Raw genomic sequence first — 16,107 nt, forward strand, 5'->3', positions numbered from 1 at the left:
AAGAGGGACTGATGATGAGCTTATAGTCATGCAGGTCTGGGATGCTGTCGGACATTGTTGCATTTATTTTGGAAACACCAGAAGTATCTTTGCTTTCATTTAGAAAGCAACAAAAAAAAGTCAACAAGGGCATGACTGATGCATTATCTACTTCATGCATATTCATTCATCGCATCCATACCTTGGCCCATTTTATTCATCCTTGTTGCACTTTAGAAAAACAAGTGTGAACTACGCATGTAAGACAAATAGCCACCATACATTGTATAACCATATGTCTAATAACCATTCTAAATGTGCTGGGATGAAACTTAAAGGGGTTCTTCAGGATTTTGTTTCTACTTCCTCTGAGTCAGATGAACTCGTGTATACCATGTTTATGTCTCTGTGTCCACTATGAAGGAAGTTAGAGGTAGTTTCGAGAGCCAATGCTAACTAGCGTTAGCGCAATGCCTAGAAGTCTATAGGTATCTACTAGCATGGGTATCTATGAGTTCATCTGACTCTGGAGCAGTAGATAAAAGGGCCTCATTGCCAAAATCCCAAAGTATTCATTTAAGGATTTTGGGCACTGACCAGCCAGGCTAATAGATCACAAATTCAAAATCTGTGCCATGCGATATTTGAACATTTCACTGGCCTGGCTGGCTAGTTTGTCAGATTTTCTACTAGCCCAGTATAAAAAGTTCTAGCCTCAGGCTAGATTAATATCCATCCCTAAAATTGATGTTACAGCATGTACGCTACATTGGTATACAAATGCAAAGCAACTATAGAATGTCCATGCTTGTTTCCACAGCGTTCAGAGAGTTGTCCATGCTACTGAATAAATGGTCCTCTTTTTGATTTCACTGTAATTAAAAAAAAGATATGAAAAGCATGCAACATCCAAACTTAATATATCTAAAATAGGCATTCGCCTATATTAAAATACTAAAATAAGTATGCTATGTGAGACCAAAAAATATGCAAGATAAATAAAAACAAGCTTGTAAGTATATTTGTAGTCTCACCTACAGTACTAACCATTGTAGCATTCACTCAGCAACCTCAGTAACTGTTAAAGATATCCTGTAAACCCACACTTAAACTTCAGTATTCTCAAGGAGATCACACACAAATGATCTCTCAGTATGCATTTATAAATATGTTTATAAATAGTGAGTCAAACCATTAATAAACCATTAACACATGCCTTATAAATAATCTGATGAGTTGACAATAACTGCTTTATAACCGATTTATTAGTACACTGGTAGTACATTATAAATTATTTTGAAATTGTGAACAAACTATGTTCAAACACCTTATTAATTATCTTAACTCAGTAATAAATAATTAAAACACTGTAATGCCTATTAACAGATTGCTTATTGACATTTACAAATATAGGAACAATGATTAATAAATGTAAGTAAACTGTTTATAAATAGTTTATTATGGGATCTTAATATCAAGTGTTACATTCTGCTGTTATCAGCGCTTGAATTGGGATGAAAGAAGTGCAGGAACTGTCTTTTTCCAAGTCGGTCCTTTAAACTATGTTTGGCGAAATTCAAAAATGACATTATGCTATAGAGACCTCTGATTATTCACTGTTAAGGGTTCATACACATTTTCAATGACTTCTCCATGACTTTTAACCAAATTTGCATGACTATTATTATAGTCTACATGAAAAAGTAAGCATTATTGAGACTGGAAGGCTGCTTACTGTTGCCACCCTTGATATAAAATATTAAAACCAAATACTTTTGTCTTTAAAAAATTATTCCCTCGTTCAATGATTCAGGGATCAAATGGATAAGGTATCTAACTAGACATGTTTATATACAGTACCAGTCAAAAGTTTGGACACACATACTCATTGCAGGATTTTTCTTTATTTTTACTATTTTCTACATTGTAGAATAATATTGAAGACATCACAGCTATGAAAAAACACATATGGAATCATGTAGTAACCAAAAAAGTGTTAATTAGGATAGGAGGCAGCATTCGGAATTTTGGATGAAAAGCGTGCCCAAAGTAAACTGCCTGCTACTCAGGCCCAGAAGCTAGGATATGCATATAATTGGTAGATTTGGATAGAAAACACTCTAAAGTTACCAAAAATGTTAAAATAATGTATGTGAGTATAACAGAACTGATATGGCAGGCAAAAACCTGAGTAAAATCCGTCCAGGTAGTGCCATAATTTTGAAATGGGTGTTTTTCTATTGAAAGCCTATCCATCATATAAACGGTTATGACCCAGATTGCATTCCCTATGGCTTCCACCAGTTGTGAACAGTCTTTAGACATTGTTTCAGGCTTTTATTCTGAAAAATTAGGGACAATGACCTCTTTAAATGAGTGGATAGTGGAAAGTCCCCAACCTGTGCGCGTGACCTAGAACGCGCCTTTCGTTGTTTTTCTTTTATATTGACGCCGCTATTGTCCGGTTGAAATATTATCGATTATTTAGACAAAAAACAACCTGAGGATTGATTATAAACATCGTTTGACATGTTTCTACGAACTTTACTGGTACTATTTGGATTTTTCGTCTGCCTGTTGTGACCGCATTTGAGCCAATGGATTACTGAACAAAACGCGCCAACAAAACGGAGGTGTTTGGACATAAAGAGGGACTTTATCGAACAAAATTAACTTTATTGTGTAACATGGAGTCTTGTGAGTGCAACCATATGAAGATCATCAAAGGTAAGTGACTAATTTTATTGCCATTTCTGACTTTCGTGACTAATCTACTTGGCTGGAAAATGTTTGCATGCATGGTTTGCTTTCGCCATAAAGCCTTTTTGAAATCTGACACAGCGGCTGGATTAACAAGAAGTTAAGCTTTATTTTGATGTATTACACTTGTGATTTTATGAAAGTTAAATATTTATAATAATTTAATTTGAATTTGGCGCTCTGCAATTTCACCGGATGTTGGCCAGGTGACCCACTAGCGGCACGCCTTTCCCAAACAGGTTTTAAACAAATCAAAATATATTTGAGATTCATCAAAGTAGCCACCCTTTGCGTTGATGACAGCTTTGCACACTTTTGGCATTCTCTCAACCAGCTCCATGAAGTAGTCACCTGGAATGCATTTCAATTAACAGGTGTGCCTTTTGTGGAATGTGGAACAACACATTTGTGGAATGTCTTTCCTTCTTAATGCATTTGAGCCAATAAGTTGTGTTGTGACAAGGTAGGGGTGTTATACAGAAGATCACCCTATTTGGTAAAAGACCAAGTCCATATTATGGCAAGAACAGCTCAAATAAGCAAAGAGAAACGATAGTCCACCATTACTTTAAGACAATGTCAATCAATCCAGAACATTTCAAGAACTTTGAAAGTTTCTGCAAGTGCAGTCGCAAAAACCACCAAGCGCTATGATGAAACTGGCTCTCATGAGGACCGCCACAGGAAAGAAAGACCCCGAGTTACCTCTGCTGCAGAGGATACATTCATTAGACTTACCAGCTTCATAAATTGCAGCCCAAATAAATGCTTGACAGAGTTCAAGTAACAGACACATCTCAACATCAACTGTTCAGAGGAGACTGCGTGAATCAGGCCTTCATGGTCGAATTGCTGCAAATAAACCACTGCTATAGGACACCAGTAATAAGAAGAGGCTTGCTTGGGACATTAAACCGAAATAAATCTACCCTTTGGTCTGATGAGTCCAAATTTGAGATTTTTTTGTTCCAACCTCCATGTATTTGTGAGAGACAGAGTAGGTGAACAGATGATCTCCGCATGTATGGTTCCCACCGTGAAGCATGGAGGAGGAGGTGTGATGGTGCTTTGCTGGTGACACTGTCAGTGATTTACTTAGAATTCAAGGCACACTTAACCAACATGGCTACCCCAGCATTCCATCCCATCTGGTTTGCGCTTAGTGGGACTATCATTTGTTTTTCAACAGGACAATGACCAAACACACCTCCAGGCTTTGTGTATTTTAATTGACAAAGAAGGTGAGTGATGGAGTGCTGCATCAGATGACCTAGCCTCCACAATCACCCGACCTCAACCCAATGGAGATGGTTTGGGATGAGTTGGACCGCAGAGTGAAGGAAGAGCAGCCAACAAGTGCTCAGAATATGTGGGAACTCATTCAAGACTGTTGGAACAGCATAACAGTTGAAGCTGGTTGAGAGAATGCCAAGAGTGTGCAAAGCTGTTATCAAGGCAAAGGATGGCTACTTTGAAGAATCTAAAATCCCAAATATAGTTTGATTTGTTAAACACTTTTTTGGTTACTACATAATTCCATATGTGTTATTTCATAGTTTTGATGTCTTCACTATTATTATACAATGGATAAAATAGTAAGATATAGAAAAAACCCTTGAATGAGTAGTTTGACTGGTATTGTATAAGGCTCAGATATTACTGTTTCAGGGGAGATCTATGCACAGCAAGTTATTTGTCAATTAGGCTATTCTTAGATCATTTTTTACGTTGTCACATTAACTGTTTAATACATTTACATTTAAGTAATTTAGCAGATGTTCTTATCCAGCGCGGCTAACAGTAGGGAATGCATACATTCTCATACTTTTCCGTAGAGGGGAATCCCAGCTTTCCTACGGTGCAGATGTATTTAGGCTATCTATAGTGCCGGTGGAAAGGCGACAACTACATTAATGCTTAGTTAGCTATAATTAAATAGAGACATAACTGCTACAAGTTATGTTTTGAATTGGCCATCTAGTTAGTCTGTTGTCCGTCATTATTTTATACCTGCTGCTGAAATGTCGCACTCTCTCTCCTCGGGCAACAGCCCACTCACACTTGCACACACGCAGCACCACAGACGTGCACTGAAGGGTCATTCCGATAATAGCTGATTTTTTAATTGATTGATCATATTTAAAAGTGTGCTTTCATGATTTACATTAACAACAATTATGAAACTAATTTCCATGACCTTACAAACCTTAATTTGACAACTTGGAACTGCGCATCATGCCATTCAGGCTGGCACATTTTCAATCTGCACAAGTCTACTGTCACACGCAGATTCACTGACTAGTGGCAAATAAACTTGAACAAAGCGGAATCAGAAAAATGAATGCCCACTCTCCCTTGCTATTATTCAATGCAGATCCTGCCTTCATTCCACTTTGATCAAACTTTTTTGCCTTGGTGTGGGAATCTGGGCCGGCAACATGCTATTTTGTTTTATAGAGGAGCCGGTACGCAATTCCCCAAAAATTAGAAGTGCCGGTACGGCGCTCCGGACAGCTCTGGCCCAAGTCAAGCACTGGCTGTCATCATCAACTTAAGGCACTTCGGTAGCCATTTTGATTTCTATGTTATAGAGCCATTGATGTCGATCAGTGAGAAGAAACCGGATAGGACACTTGACAACAGTTAAGACAGTTCACAGACATTACTCAACAAACACAAACACAGAGAATCAGACAAACATGGTTACGTCCCAAATGGCACCCTATTCCCTGAACCCTAAAAGCAACAATCTTTTTTCTTTTTTTGACTCAAATTGGTAATGATTTAAAAGAGACACTAACTGTCAAGCAGTAACACTTTTTATTTTATTAACCTTTTGTACCATAAATGAAATGGCCAATAGAGCTCTGGTCAAAAGTAGTGTACTATATAGAGAATAGGGTACCATTTGGGATGCATCCATCTTTAGAGGGGTACATACTTCTGTTTGTCCCGCGAGTCCCTGTTCTTGGCGCGGTTGGTACGGTTGGTGGCAGTGAGAGAATGGACGGAGGAGCTCTTTTTGCTGGAAGAATGGGAGGAATGGGAGCTGTGGGAGAGGCTGGCCCTGGACTGACCCGCATTGTGGTCAAACTGCATCAGGCAGAAGATCAGGTCTGATGGCACCAACTCAAAACCATATGGCGGATTGGTTATCACATACCTAAAGAGGAAAGATACCGTGATGAGTCATCAATACAAATGATCTACTATTGATTTATCCCCAAAAATTATCAACCAGATGCCAAAGCTGGTTGAAATGACGTAATTACAACCATATTACAACGGTTGAAATCTAGTTGTAATGATGTCGTTGCAACCAGTTTTGCCTTCTGCGTAGTGGACATTCTGCCAACAGTAATTTAAGCTACAACATACTCACCGTTTAGTGCATTGACTTGTATGACTTTGTGTGTTTAAATGTGCGTCTCTTAATCGATAAATTCCGAAGCACAGCATGTTGTATGTTTTTAATGCTTTACAGAATAAGTCACCGTAGCAACCACCATCCTGTAAGGCAGAGAAGCAGAACATTTCATACTGAGTTTTGATATTTCTCACACGTTTGTCAAATGATACAGATCTCAATAAAAAATCTGATAAAAATACATATATTTGTTAATGTGAATGAAAGGTGTATTTACATATGAACATAGTATATCTCCCTCAAAACGAATTTCATTATAAACATGTCCACTGTTTGTATGGTTCAGCATTTGCAATGATAGGGGTCACAGGGCTGGATATATCATATCACCCAGCCGTCTCCACATGCCTTGTTCTCCCCTACTGGCCTCGGTGAGCAAACAGCCCCGAAGGACTTCTCTCTACTGCAAGCCGAGGTGACAAAACACAACCAGTCACTTACTCCCAAGTCAGCGAAAGGCCCGTCGTACAAGGCTAGCTGTGCCACACGACACCTGTCCCGGTTAGCGAGGGTCTGCGGCGTGCTGTAGCCTCCTCGTAATGCGTTCTCCTCCGCCAACAGACCCTCCAGCTCCGGAGTGGCCCCCCCTGTTACCAGCGTCCGGATCAGGGTGAGGATATTATCATTGAAGTATGTCTGAAAGGATGAAGGAGAAGGAGAGAGAGAAAGAGAGAGAGAGAGGGAGTATCCTTAAGCAAAGCAAACCCAGCCAAAGTCACAGCTGAATCCACTCAAAGTGCCATGCAGCCTGAAGAGACAGTGCTATCTAACCCTGGCCTGTCTCTTCACGTCGCCCTGCACCCAGACTGAACAAACAGGATATTCCAATTACTGCAGGTTACTCTCTCTCACACTCCTCTCCTTTCACGTCCATCAAACAGAGCTACATTGACTTGTTCCTACACATTCATGCTGTTGAAGTACTCTTAGGAGTGGTAAGATCTGGAACGAAAGGTTTAGCTGGATAGAGAAGAGACGACAGTAGAGTAGCTGTGGTGGGATAATAAATATTTAACAACCTCCTGTTAGTCAGTTACACCAATGTAGACTAGAGAACATGTTCAGGCCTTTTGATTTCTCTGTCCCTTCTCCTTAATATCATGCACATGTTGGTGACTGCTTTGTTCCCCATTAGTGAGCCTGTACTGTGATGTCTGCCGCTTTCTATCGCTGTAGACTATAGAGGCTACAGCTGTCTCTCTGTCTGTCTGTCCTTGTTTGTTCTACACAGGGACATGTCCCCTGGCTGGGCTGCTGTCAGGGCTCCAGAGCAGAATGATGGACGAGGTCAATCTATTAAGTAGCATGACCTTTGTCTACAGTGAATCGCACTTCTCAGTCAAAGTGAAAGGTAGACAGATGAAGCCATCATACCAGGTAAAGTGCCAGGCTTTCGTGTCTTACTTCCTGGAGCTTTTTAAACACTGGGACATAAAATGCAATTGTACCAATGGGATTCCACTAAGACATTGCTTGATATGATGATGTCTGTATAGATACCTTTTAGTTAAAAACATCTATAGTTACACCTTTCTAACCAATATTTTCATTGCGCATTTAGGGTATGAAATGTCTAAACCACAAGCACTTTGCGTTATCAACTGGGGTCCAAACCCCGGTCTCTGGCGAGCCCACTGAGCTAAAGCCTAGCCAATCGGTCAGGTGAGCCAACACAAGCCTTCAGGTCTGGGTTTTGTGTCGTACCGCACTCATCAGGGAATCCAGCACACTGACTGCGAAGGCCGTCCCACAGGCGAAGGGCTGAGTGAGGTACAACTCTGTGTCAGGGTCATCATCATCATCCTGGTCCAGGAACTGAACATTGGAGTCATTCACTGGTGGAGAAAGACATACAAATATGAACTTATTGATGTGTATGCTACTACAGTATCATGGTATAGCATGAGACACATGCTGTTGACTTTGCCAGTAACATGCCGACTAGACCGGCCAGGTTGCGTGCGTGAGCATTGCAGCACATACATGTTATTCACTCATTTCATCCAAACTGCTTGTGCGTCAACGGGCAGTTTGGATGCGCTGATGCGCTGTAAGTCCCGCCTTTCCCATCTACTCATTGGTTTTCCCAAGCATACCCATGTGGGTGATTGAAAGATGAATGTGGAGAGATTAATCCTCGACTAACCTGTGCCCCCGCACATTGACTCTGTATTGGTACCCCCTGTATATAGCCTCACTATTGTTATTTTACTGCTGCTCTTTAAGTAATTTTTACTTATCTATTTTTTACTTAACACTTATTTTTCTTAAAACTGCATTGTTGGTTAAGGGCTTGTAAGTAAGCATTTCACTGTAAGGTCTACCTACGCCTGTTGTATTCGGCGCATGTGACAAATACAATTTGATTTGATTTAATCAAAGAAAACTAACAAAAAACGAACTAGGTCTCCCCTTTACCTGTGAAATAATTGTCAAAATAGAGATTCAAAATCGTGTGTTAACTCAAAATTCTACAGAAATTCTACAGAGTTCCAGCAAAAAATAGGACCATTATGGATTTCAGGTAAAATAACAACCCAATGTTTATCTCCCAGGCCAAAGTAGCTAGCAACATCAAGCTAGCTAAATGTCCATGAATGTTTCATGTGTGTTTCGACCAGTCTCCAAATTAATAGAGTTGGTTCACAGTTGGTTTTGATATTTTAACTTGCGTCTTAAACGTGTCTAGTGGGGAGAGACAAAATCAACATGACCACATGGCGGACGCGCGTATGGGGCCGGTTTGGTCAAGGTGTAGGCTGCTGAATATACAATACAGTATAACTCAATTTAATCAAAAGCTCAACCATATGGAGTAAAGAATTATCATGCATACCATATACTTTTACATACAGACTAAATGTGCAACTTAATCTGAGACATTGTTCACATCCAACAGTGACTATGAAGCATCACATATTCAGTGATAGAATGTACACAATGCCTGATAGCACAGAGGGATTGCTTTAAACAGTCAATGGCACGGGATATGGATTGTTATGAGAATGAGAGGGGGTTTAGTATTTCATAAGTATACATTCAAATCATTGTTGTACTTGGAGAAGATCTTAATCTTATAGGCATCCTTGATGAAACCAAACATAGACTGAGTGTACAAAACATTTAGGTACACCTTCCTAATATTGAGTTGCACCCCCTATTGCCCTCAGAACAGACTCAATTCTTCGGGGCATCTACAAGGTGTCTCTTATTGATGTGTATGCCACAGGGATGCTGGCCCATGTGACTACAATGCTTCCCACAGTTGTGTCAAGTTGGCTGGATATCCTTTGGGTGGTGGACCGTTCTTGATACACACAGGAAACTGTTGAGCGTGAAAGACCCAGTACCGTTGCCGTTCTTGACACACTCAAACCGGTGAGCCTGGCACCTTCTACCATACACGTTCAAAGGAACTCTTTTTTTCTTCCCAATTCAACCTCTGAATGGCACACAAACACAATCCATGTCTCAATTGTCCCAAGGCTTAAAAATCCTTCTTTAACTTTTTATTGCAGTGGGATAAATCAGGGTCAAATAATTTATTGGTAGTCTTAAACAAAATGGATTAAATAAAATTAATAAATCCTCATCAATCTACACACAATACCCTATAATGACAAAGTCAAAACAGGCTTTAAAAAATGTTTGCAAATATATTACAAATAAAAAACTGAAATTCCTTATTTACATAAGAATGCAGACCCTTTGCTATGAGACTCGAAATTGAGCTCAGGTGCATCCTGTTTCCATTGATCATCCTTGAGATGTTTCTACAACTTGATTAGAGTCCACCTGTGGTAAATTCAATTGACTGGACATGATTTGGAAAGGCACACACCTGTCTATATAAGGTCCCACAGTTGACAGTGCATGTCAGAGCATAAACCAAGCCTTGAGGTTGAAGGAATTGTCCGTAGAGCCACCAAGACTCTTCCTAGATCTGGCCGTCCGGCCAAACTGAGCAATCGGGGGAGAAGGGCCTTCGTCATGGAGGTGACCAAGAAAGTGATGGTCACTCTGACTGAGCTCTAGATTTCCTCTGTGGGGATGGGAGAACCTTCCAGAAGGACAACCATCTCTGCAGCACTCCCCCAATCAGGCCTTTATAGTAGAGTGGCCAGATGGAAGCCACTCCTTAATAAAAGGCACATGATAGCCTGCTTGGAGTTTGCCAAAAGGCACCTAAAGACTCTCAGACCATGAGAAACAAGATTCTCTGGACGGATGAAACCAAGATTGAACTCTTTGGTCTGAATGACAAGCGTCACGTCTGGAGGAAACCTGGCACCATCCCTATGGTGAAGCATGGTGGTGGCAGCATCATGCTGTGGGGGATGTGGGAACTAGTCAAGATCGAGGCAAAGATGAACAAAGCAAAGTACAGAAAGATCCTTGATGAAAACCTGCTCCAGAGCACTCAGGACCTCAGACAGGGGCGAAGGTTCACCTTCCTACAGGGCAACGACCCTAAGCACACAGCCAAGACAATGCAGGAGTGGCTTCAGGACAAGTCTCTGAATGTCCTTGAGTGGCCCAGCCAGAGTACGGACTTCAACCCATCGAACATCTCTGGAGAGACCTGAAAATAGCTGTGCAGCAACACTCTCCATCCAATCTGATTGAGTTTAAGAGGATCTGCAGAGAAGAATGGGAGAAACTCCCCAAAGACAGGTGTGCCAAGCTTGTAGCGTCATACCCAAGAAGACTTGATGCTGTAATCACTGCCAAAGTTGCTTCAACAAAGTACTGAGTAAGGGGTCTGAATACTAATGTAAATGTGATATTTCCATTTTTTTTAAATATAAATTAGAGAACATCTAAAATCCTGTTTTTGCTTTGTCATGATGGGGTATTGTGTGTAGATTGATGAGGGGGAAAAAACAATCATTTTTAGAATAAGTCTGTAACGTAACAAAATGTGGAAAAAGTAAAGGGGTCTGAATGTTTTCCAAAGGCACTGTACATTACAGAAGACTGAAATATAACAAAACCGTTTGACATAGAAACACTGGATTTTCGGTGTAAAAATCAATAAATGTTTATTCATTATGAAAAATAGTAATAACATTCCACCCATGATGCCACTAGAGGGCGCTTTGGTCATTTGACTGCAGGAAAGGTTATCCTGTCTCCTCCCCTTCATCTACACTGTGGATTTAACAAATTACATCAATAAGGGATCATAGTTTTCACCTGGATTCACCTGGTCATGGAAAAAGCAGGTGTTCCTAATATTTTGTAAACTCAGTGTATATTGAATCTGTGAGTATTGTCTCTGGTTGGATTTGTGGTCAGCTATTACAACCCATATCCAGGCCATTCATACACTCATGACTTCATGCATATTTAAAGCCTCAAGCTTTGAAATTCAACGCAAGCAATCCTCAAGAGATTAAATATATAGTATTAACGACACCGATAAGACATAGTTTTGTCTTGTAAATATAGCTATAGTTCCAGCTATATCTACACTGAACAAAAATATAAACGCAGCATACAACAATTTCATTGATTTTACTGAGTTACAGTTCATATGAGGTTATCAGTCAATTGAAATAAATTCATTAGGAACTAATATATGGATTTCATATGACTGGGAATACAGATATGCATCTGTTGGTCACAGATACCTTGGAAGGAAATGGGCCTCACAATGGGCCTCAGGATCTCTTCACTGTTTTTTTGTGCATTCAAATTGCCATCCATGAAATACAGTTGGGTTTGTTGTCTGTAGCTTATGCCTGCCTGCCCATAACATAACCCCACCGCTACCATGGGGCACTCTGTTCACAATGTGGACATCAGCAAACTGCTTCCCCACAAGATGCCATAAACGTGGTCTGCAGTTGTGAGGCCGGATGGACATACTGCCAAATTCTCTAAAACAACGTTGGAGGCAGCTTATGGTAGAGAAATGACAATTCAATTCTCTAGCAACAGCTCTAGTGGACATTCCTGCAGTCAGCATGCCAATTGCATGCTCCCTTAAAACGTGAGACATATGTGGCACTGTGTTGTGTCAAAACTACACATTTTTGAGAGGCCTTTTATTGTCCCCAGTACAAGGTGCACCTGAGTAATGATCATGCTGTTTAATCAGGTTCTTGATATGCCACACCTGTCAGGTGGATGGATTATCTTGGCAAAGAAAAAATTCTCACTGACAGGGATGTAAACAAATTTGTGCACAACGTTTGAGAGAAATAAGCTTTTTGTGCCTATAGAACATTTCTGGGATCTTTTATTTCAGGTCATGAAACATGCGACCAACACTTACCATGTTGCGTTTATATTTTTGTTCAGGGTATTCATTTAAAAAGTCTTGTTACATACTTTTCACTGCCCAAAACTATGTCAAAAAAATGTTAAACATGCCTTTGGCCACAAAAAGCACAAAGCTCTTAAAAAAGAAAGTATTGATGTTGAGTTTTGTTTCAGAAGTGCTACTTCTATCAGACACTTCCAGCTGGGTGCGAAAATAAACGTCAGTCAGATTTGACGAGTCAGATGAAAGGAAGGAGGTCATTGGCCAGAGGATATGATCTATGAAGAACTAAGATGCTACTTTGGAAACAGCCACAAGGACTTGTTTTGGGATGAAAGGTCCTTGTGATTCTCAGAAAAGAGAAAGAAAAGAACAGGCGGATGAAGAAAGGAAGAAAATAAATAGGCCAAAACAGTCAATTGCAACAAAAGAACCCAGAGTAACATAGTACAATGTGCTCAAAGTGATACCATGGGAATGAACCAGACTAGGGCTATGTCCCAAATTTCACCCTGTTCCCTACATAGTGCACTCCTTTTGACCAAGGCACAGGGCCCTGGTCAAAAGTAATGCACTACATAAGTAATAGGGTGCCATTTGGGAAGCAACCACAGTCTCTTGGGCCAGGCAGCACGAGAAATCAAAAGGAAGCTTGATGGAGGAGGAGGAGGCGGCTGTAGAGCAACACTGAGGGACTAGCTTCTTACCCAGCTCTGTTATTATTTGTATGTTGATCCCACTGCTTTTATCCTGACTGAATGAAACCACAGGCAGGACTTTGCCTGCTGTTTTTGATAATGGTGCTACAGACAAGTGTTAGGGAGAAATAGTTAGGTGATGAAGCATGTTCAAGAGGTTGTTAAGATTCGATGAATGTATTAGTCATGAATGGTTAAAAACATGAAAATCATCTTCAGAATGTTAAAGAGCAGCAATTGACTGAGGAATTATGCTCTGTTTGGTGTTGGTTGGTTGTCATCGTCAAAACCTGAAACATTCTTACTATAGATTAGAAAATGTTTCATATTCTCAATGAGGCAATTCATTTTGGTGCTTTTTCGTCAATCATTACAAAAAAGTATTAATATAATTACATGAAACGTTTCCTTTTCACACATTTCACCCTCCTAAAAGAGTTTGTCAAAGTGACATTTCATTCATACCTGCTGACATACCTAGTTCAGTGATGATGGGGATGTTGGCTCCTGTTGTGATGGAAGCCTGTCGGACTAACCCCCCATGAAGTGGACTGTTTTCAGGAGAGGACCTGTCCATGCCTGGAGGAGTGAAACCTGCATGGAAAGATATATAGACGTTAATGACTGCCAATGACATATATTAAAATGCCTTATGTAGCTGTTATAAAGGCTTTATGAATGCGTACATTGTAGGTTACTACAAAACACATTCCTGCTATGTAGCACTGTTGTTCTGCCCCTGAGCATGGCATTTATCCCCATTGTTCCATGGCACCGATGACGTGGATGTCGATTAAGGCAGCCCTCCGCACCTCTCTGATTCAGCGGGGTTGGGTTAAATGCGTAAAATACATTTTAGTTGAATACATTCAGTTGCGCAACTGACTAGGTATCCCCCTTTCCCTTTACTTATCTATTATCTGAGGAAGGTATATCAGTAGAAAGGAACAAATAATGATTTATTTATGAGTTGATGTATATTTTAGCCATTCTTTGTCACATTCAAATAATTTGTAGTAAGACAATATTACACAATGTTGAGTGCAATATTCTTGAGAGGTCCCTCCATCCATCCCTAAAACATAACAAATGTTACATGTGGCCCATTTTGTTTCCATTAAAGCCACAAAATAATAAAACAAGTGACGTGAGATTGACATGACATCTCTTGCTTTCCTCAAACTGACAAGTAAACACATTAATTCAGTGATGCTGTATGCATTATACATGGTCCTTGTTTTGACATCTGTGTCTTGCTGCTGACTACAGAAAACCGCTAGGTCATACAAGTATTAGACACAACCAAAGTGCACAGAAATGTATTTTCAGGTCAAGAGGTCTCATTTTCAATGCCAGGGAGTGGCAGGCCATTATTGAAGACCATCTCACTCCACTGCCACTCCTCACACGAGAATTGTTTGATATAATATTGATAAATGATCTGCTATAAAAAATATATAGAAATGTTCAGATTGATTACATATGAATAATAATAATAATCATAATTATTCATGTGCATTTTAATCTACAAACAAATACACATTTAATTGACTTTGCTTTCTCAAGTAAAGCTTTATGCCAGGATAATGCCAGATTATCACCAATTACATTATGAAGAAACCAACCAGTAGCTAACTAGTCATTGAAGAACATGAATCACCAGGCTTTCCTGTCAAACACACCAGGTCAGGGATATTCTTCCTGCCAGGGCCTGTCCCCTCTGGGCAGAGCACTGAACTATGATAGGCCAACTCCTTCCCCTTGCTTACCTTGGGAGTTAGCCTGCAAGACCCCGATGCTATCGTCAAACTGCATGGACTTGATGTTGAGTGACGCCAGGATGCATTCCTTGTCCTGCAGTGACGCGTCGTCAATATTGTTCTGATTGGCCGACAGGATGACACACATGTCACAGAGGTTGATATTGACAGCCCTCAGATCGGCCCGGCTTAATGGTGTGCCCTGTGAAATATGAATATAAGATGAACAAACATTGTTATTCTATAATAAATTATAATAGTAGAGATGTGATGGTGTGCCCTGTGACAGGAGAGGGATACAAAGATGAAAAAGTTATTCTATACACTGTAAAACATTTCCTGTAATTTTTACAGTAAATTGCTGGCAGCACAGTAATTTGTTACAGTGTAATAACTTGTACAACACTGTAGTTGAACAAAGCCAAAATGTAAAGATATATACAGCTATATAACATTAAACAAAGATAGTCATTGTACAAAGTGTGAATGGTCACGTCACATCGCTGAGTCTCAGTTTCAGTTATTTAACTCTGTTTCAATTAACTCATATTCCTTTTGTGTCTTTCTTCTAGAGGAAAACAAACTGACATCAATTTTCAAAATGTGATTTAGCTCTACTCACAGGTAAGATGGAGACTTTGGGGAAGTTGTGAAGGGTCTCCCATTCCCTCTTCAGATACTCCAGAGAACCCACAAACACGATGGGTTTCAGCTCGTGGTAGTGGAAGTTGCTAGCTCTCAGAGGCATCACAAGGTTCCTTAGGCCCACCAAAGCCGACTTCGCGTCTCCAAATATACAGACGACCACGTGGCCGCTTAGGACAGTCATGGCAGCTTCACTTCTGGTCTGAGACAGGGAAACAAATCCAGTGACATAATATAATACAAGCCTTATAAAAGGACATTAGAAAGGCTCTTACTTATAACAAGTAATAAAGCATTATACCTGCAGGCTGCAAATTACTAACCAATGCTATCCTCATTCAGTTCAGTTATTCTGAACAAAGTGTCCCTTGAAATTATTATTCACCTACTGACTGTAATATAGTATCTATTAGATTGTAATTTGCCATTTCTAATACAGCATATTGGTATAAGAAATGTCCTATACACAGAACCCCCCCATGGAGCAAATGGCATGCCAACCACCTCATTACAATGTGTTTAACTGCCCTTTTGTGACACGATACGTCTGTCGCGGGAGAGGACCGTGTC

The 16,107-nt window shown here is 40.1% G+C and overlaps 1 protein-coding gene across 9 annotated transcripts in view; it reads right to left on the reverse strand.

The window, feature by feature from the left end:
- Positions 1 to 16,107, reverse strand: part of LOC106611671 (calcium-activated potassium channel subunit alpha-1) — a 231,384-nt gene that overhangs the window by 4,505 nt on the left and 210,772 nt on the right. For 4 of the 9 annotated variants that reach the window (XM_014212201.2, XM_014212191.2, XM_045723527.1 and 1 more), the window contains 8 exons: positions 15,515 to 15,739; positions 14,902 to 15,094; positions 13,610 to 13,726; positions 7,871 to 8,001; positions 6,608 to 6,802; positions 6,122 to 6,249; positions 5,681 to 5,902; positions 1,027 to 1,071 (listed from right to left, as the gene is read on the reverse strand). In XM_014212201.2, the coding sequence (XP_014067676.1) occupies positions 1,038 to 1,071; positions 5,681 to 5,902; positions 6,122 to 6,249; positions 6,608 to 6,802; positions 7,871 to 8,001; positions 13,610 to 13,726; positions 14,902 to 15,094; positions 15,515 to 15,739 (1,245 nt within the window). In that variant the 3' untranslated portion in view covers positions 1,027 to 1,037. Of the gene's footprint in view, positions 1 to 181; positions 211 to 1,013; positions 1,072 to 5,680; positions 5,903 to 6,121; positions 6,250 to 6,607; positions 6,803 to 7,870; positions 8,002 to 13,609; positions 13,727 to 14,901; positions 15,095 to 15,514; positions 15,740 to 16,107 lie in introns of all 9 variants that reach the window. The other 5 variants (XM_014212216.2, XM_014212208.2, XM_045723530.1 and 2 more) reach the window with 3 other exon arrangements.

The sequence above is a fragment of the Salmo salar genome, chromosome ssa01 (genome assembly GCF_905237065.1).
Source record: "Salmo salar chromosome ssa01, Ssal_v3.1, whole genome shotgun sequence".
In the NCBI taxonomy this organism is placed as follows: Eukaryota; Metazoa; Chordata; class Actinopteri; order Salmoniformes; family Salmonidae; genus Salmo; species Salmo salar.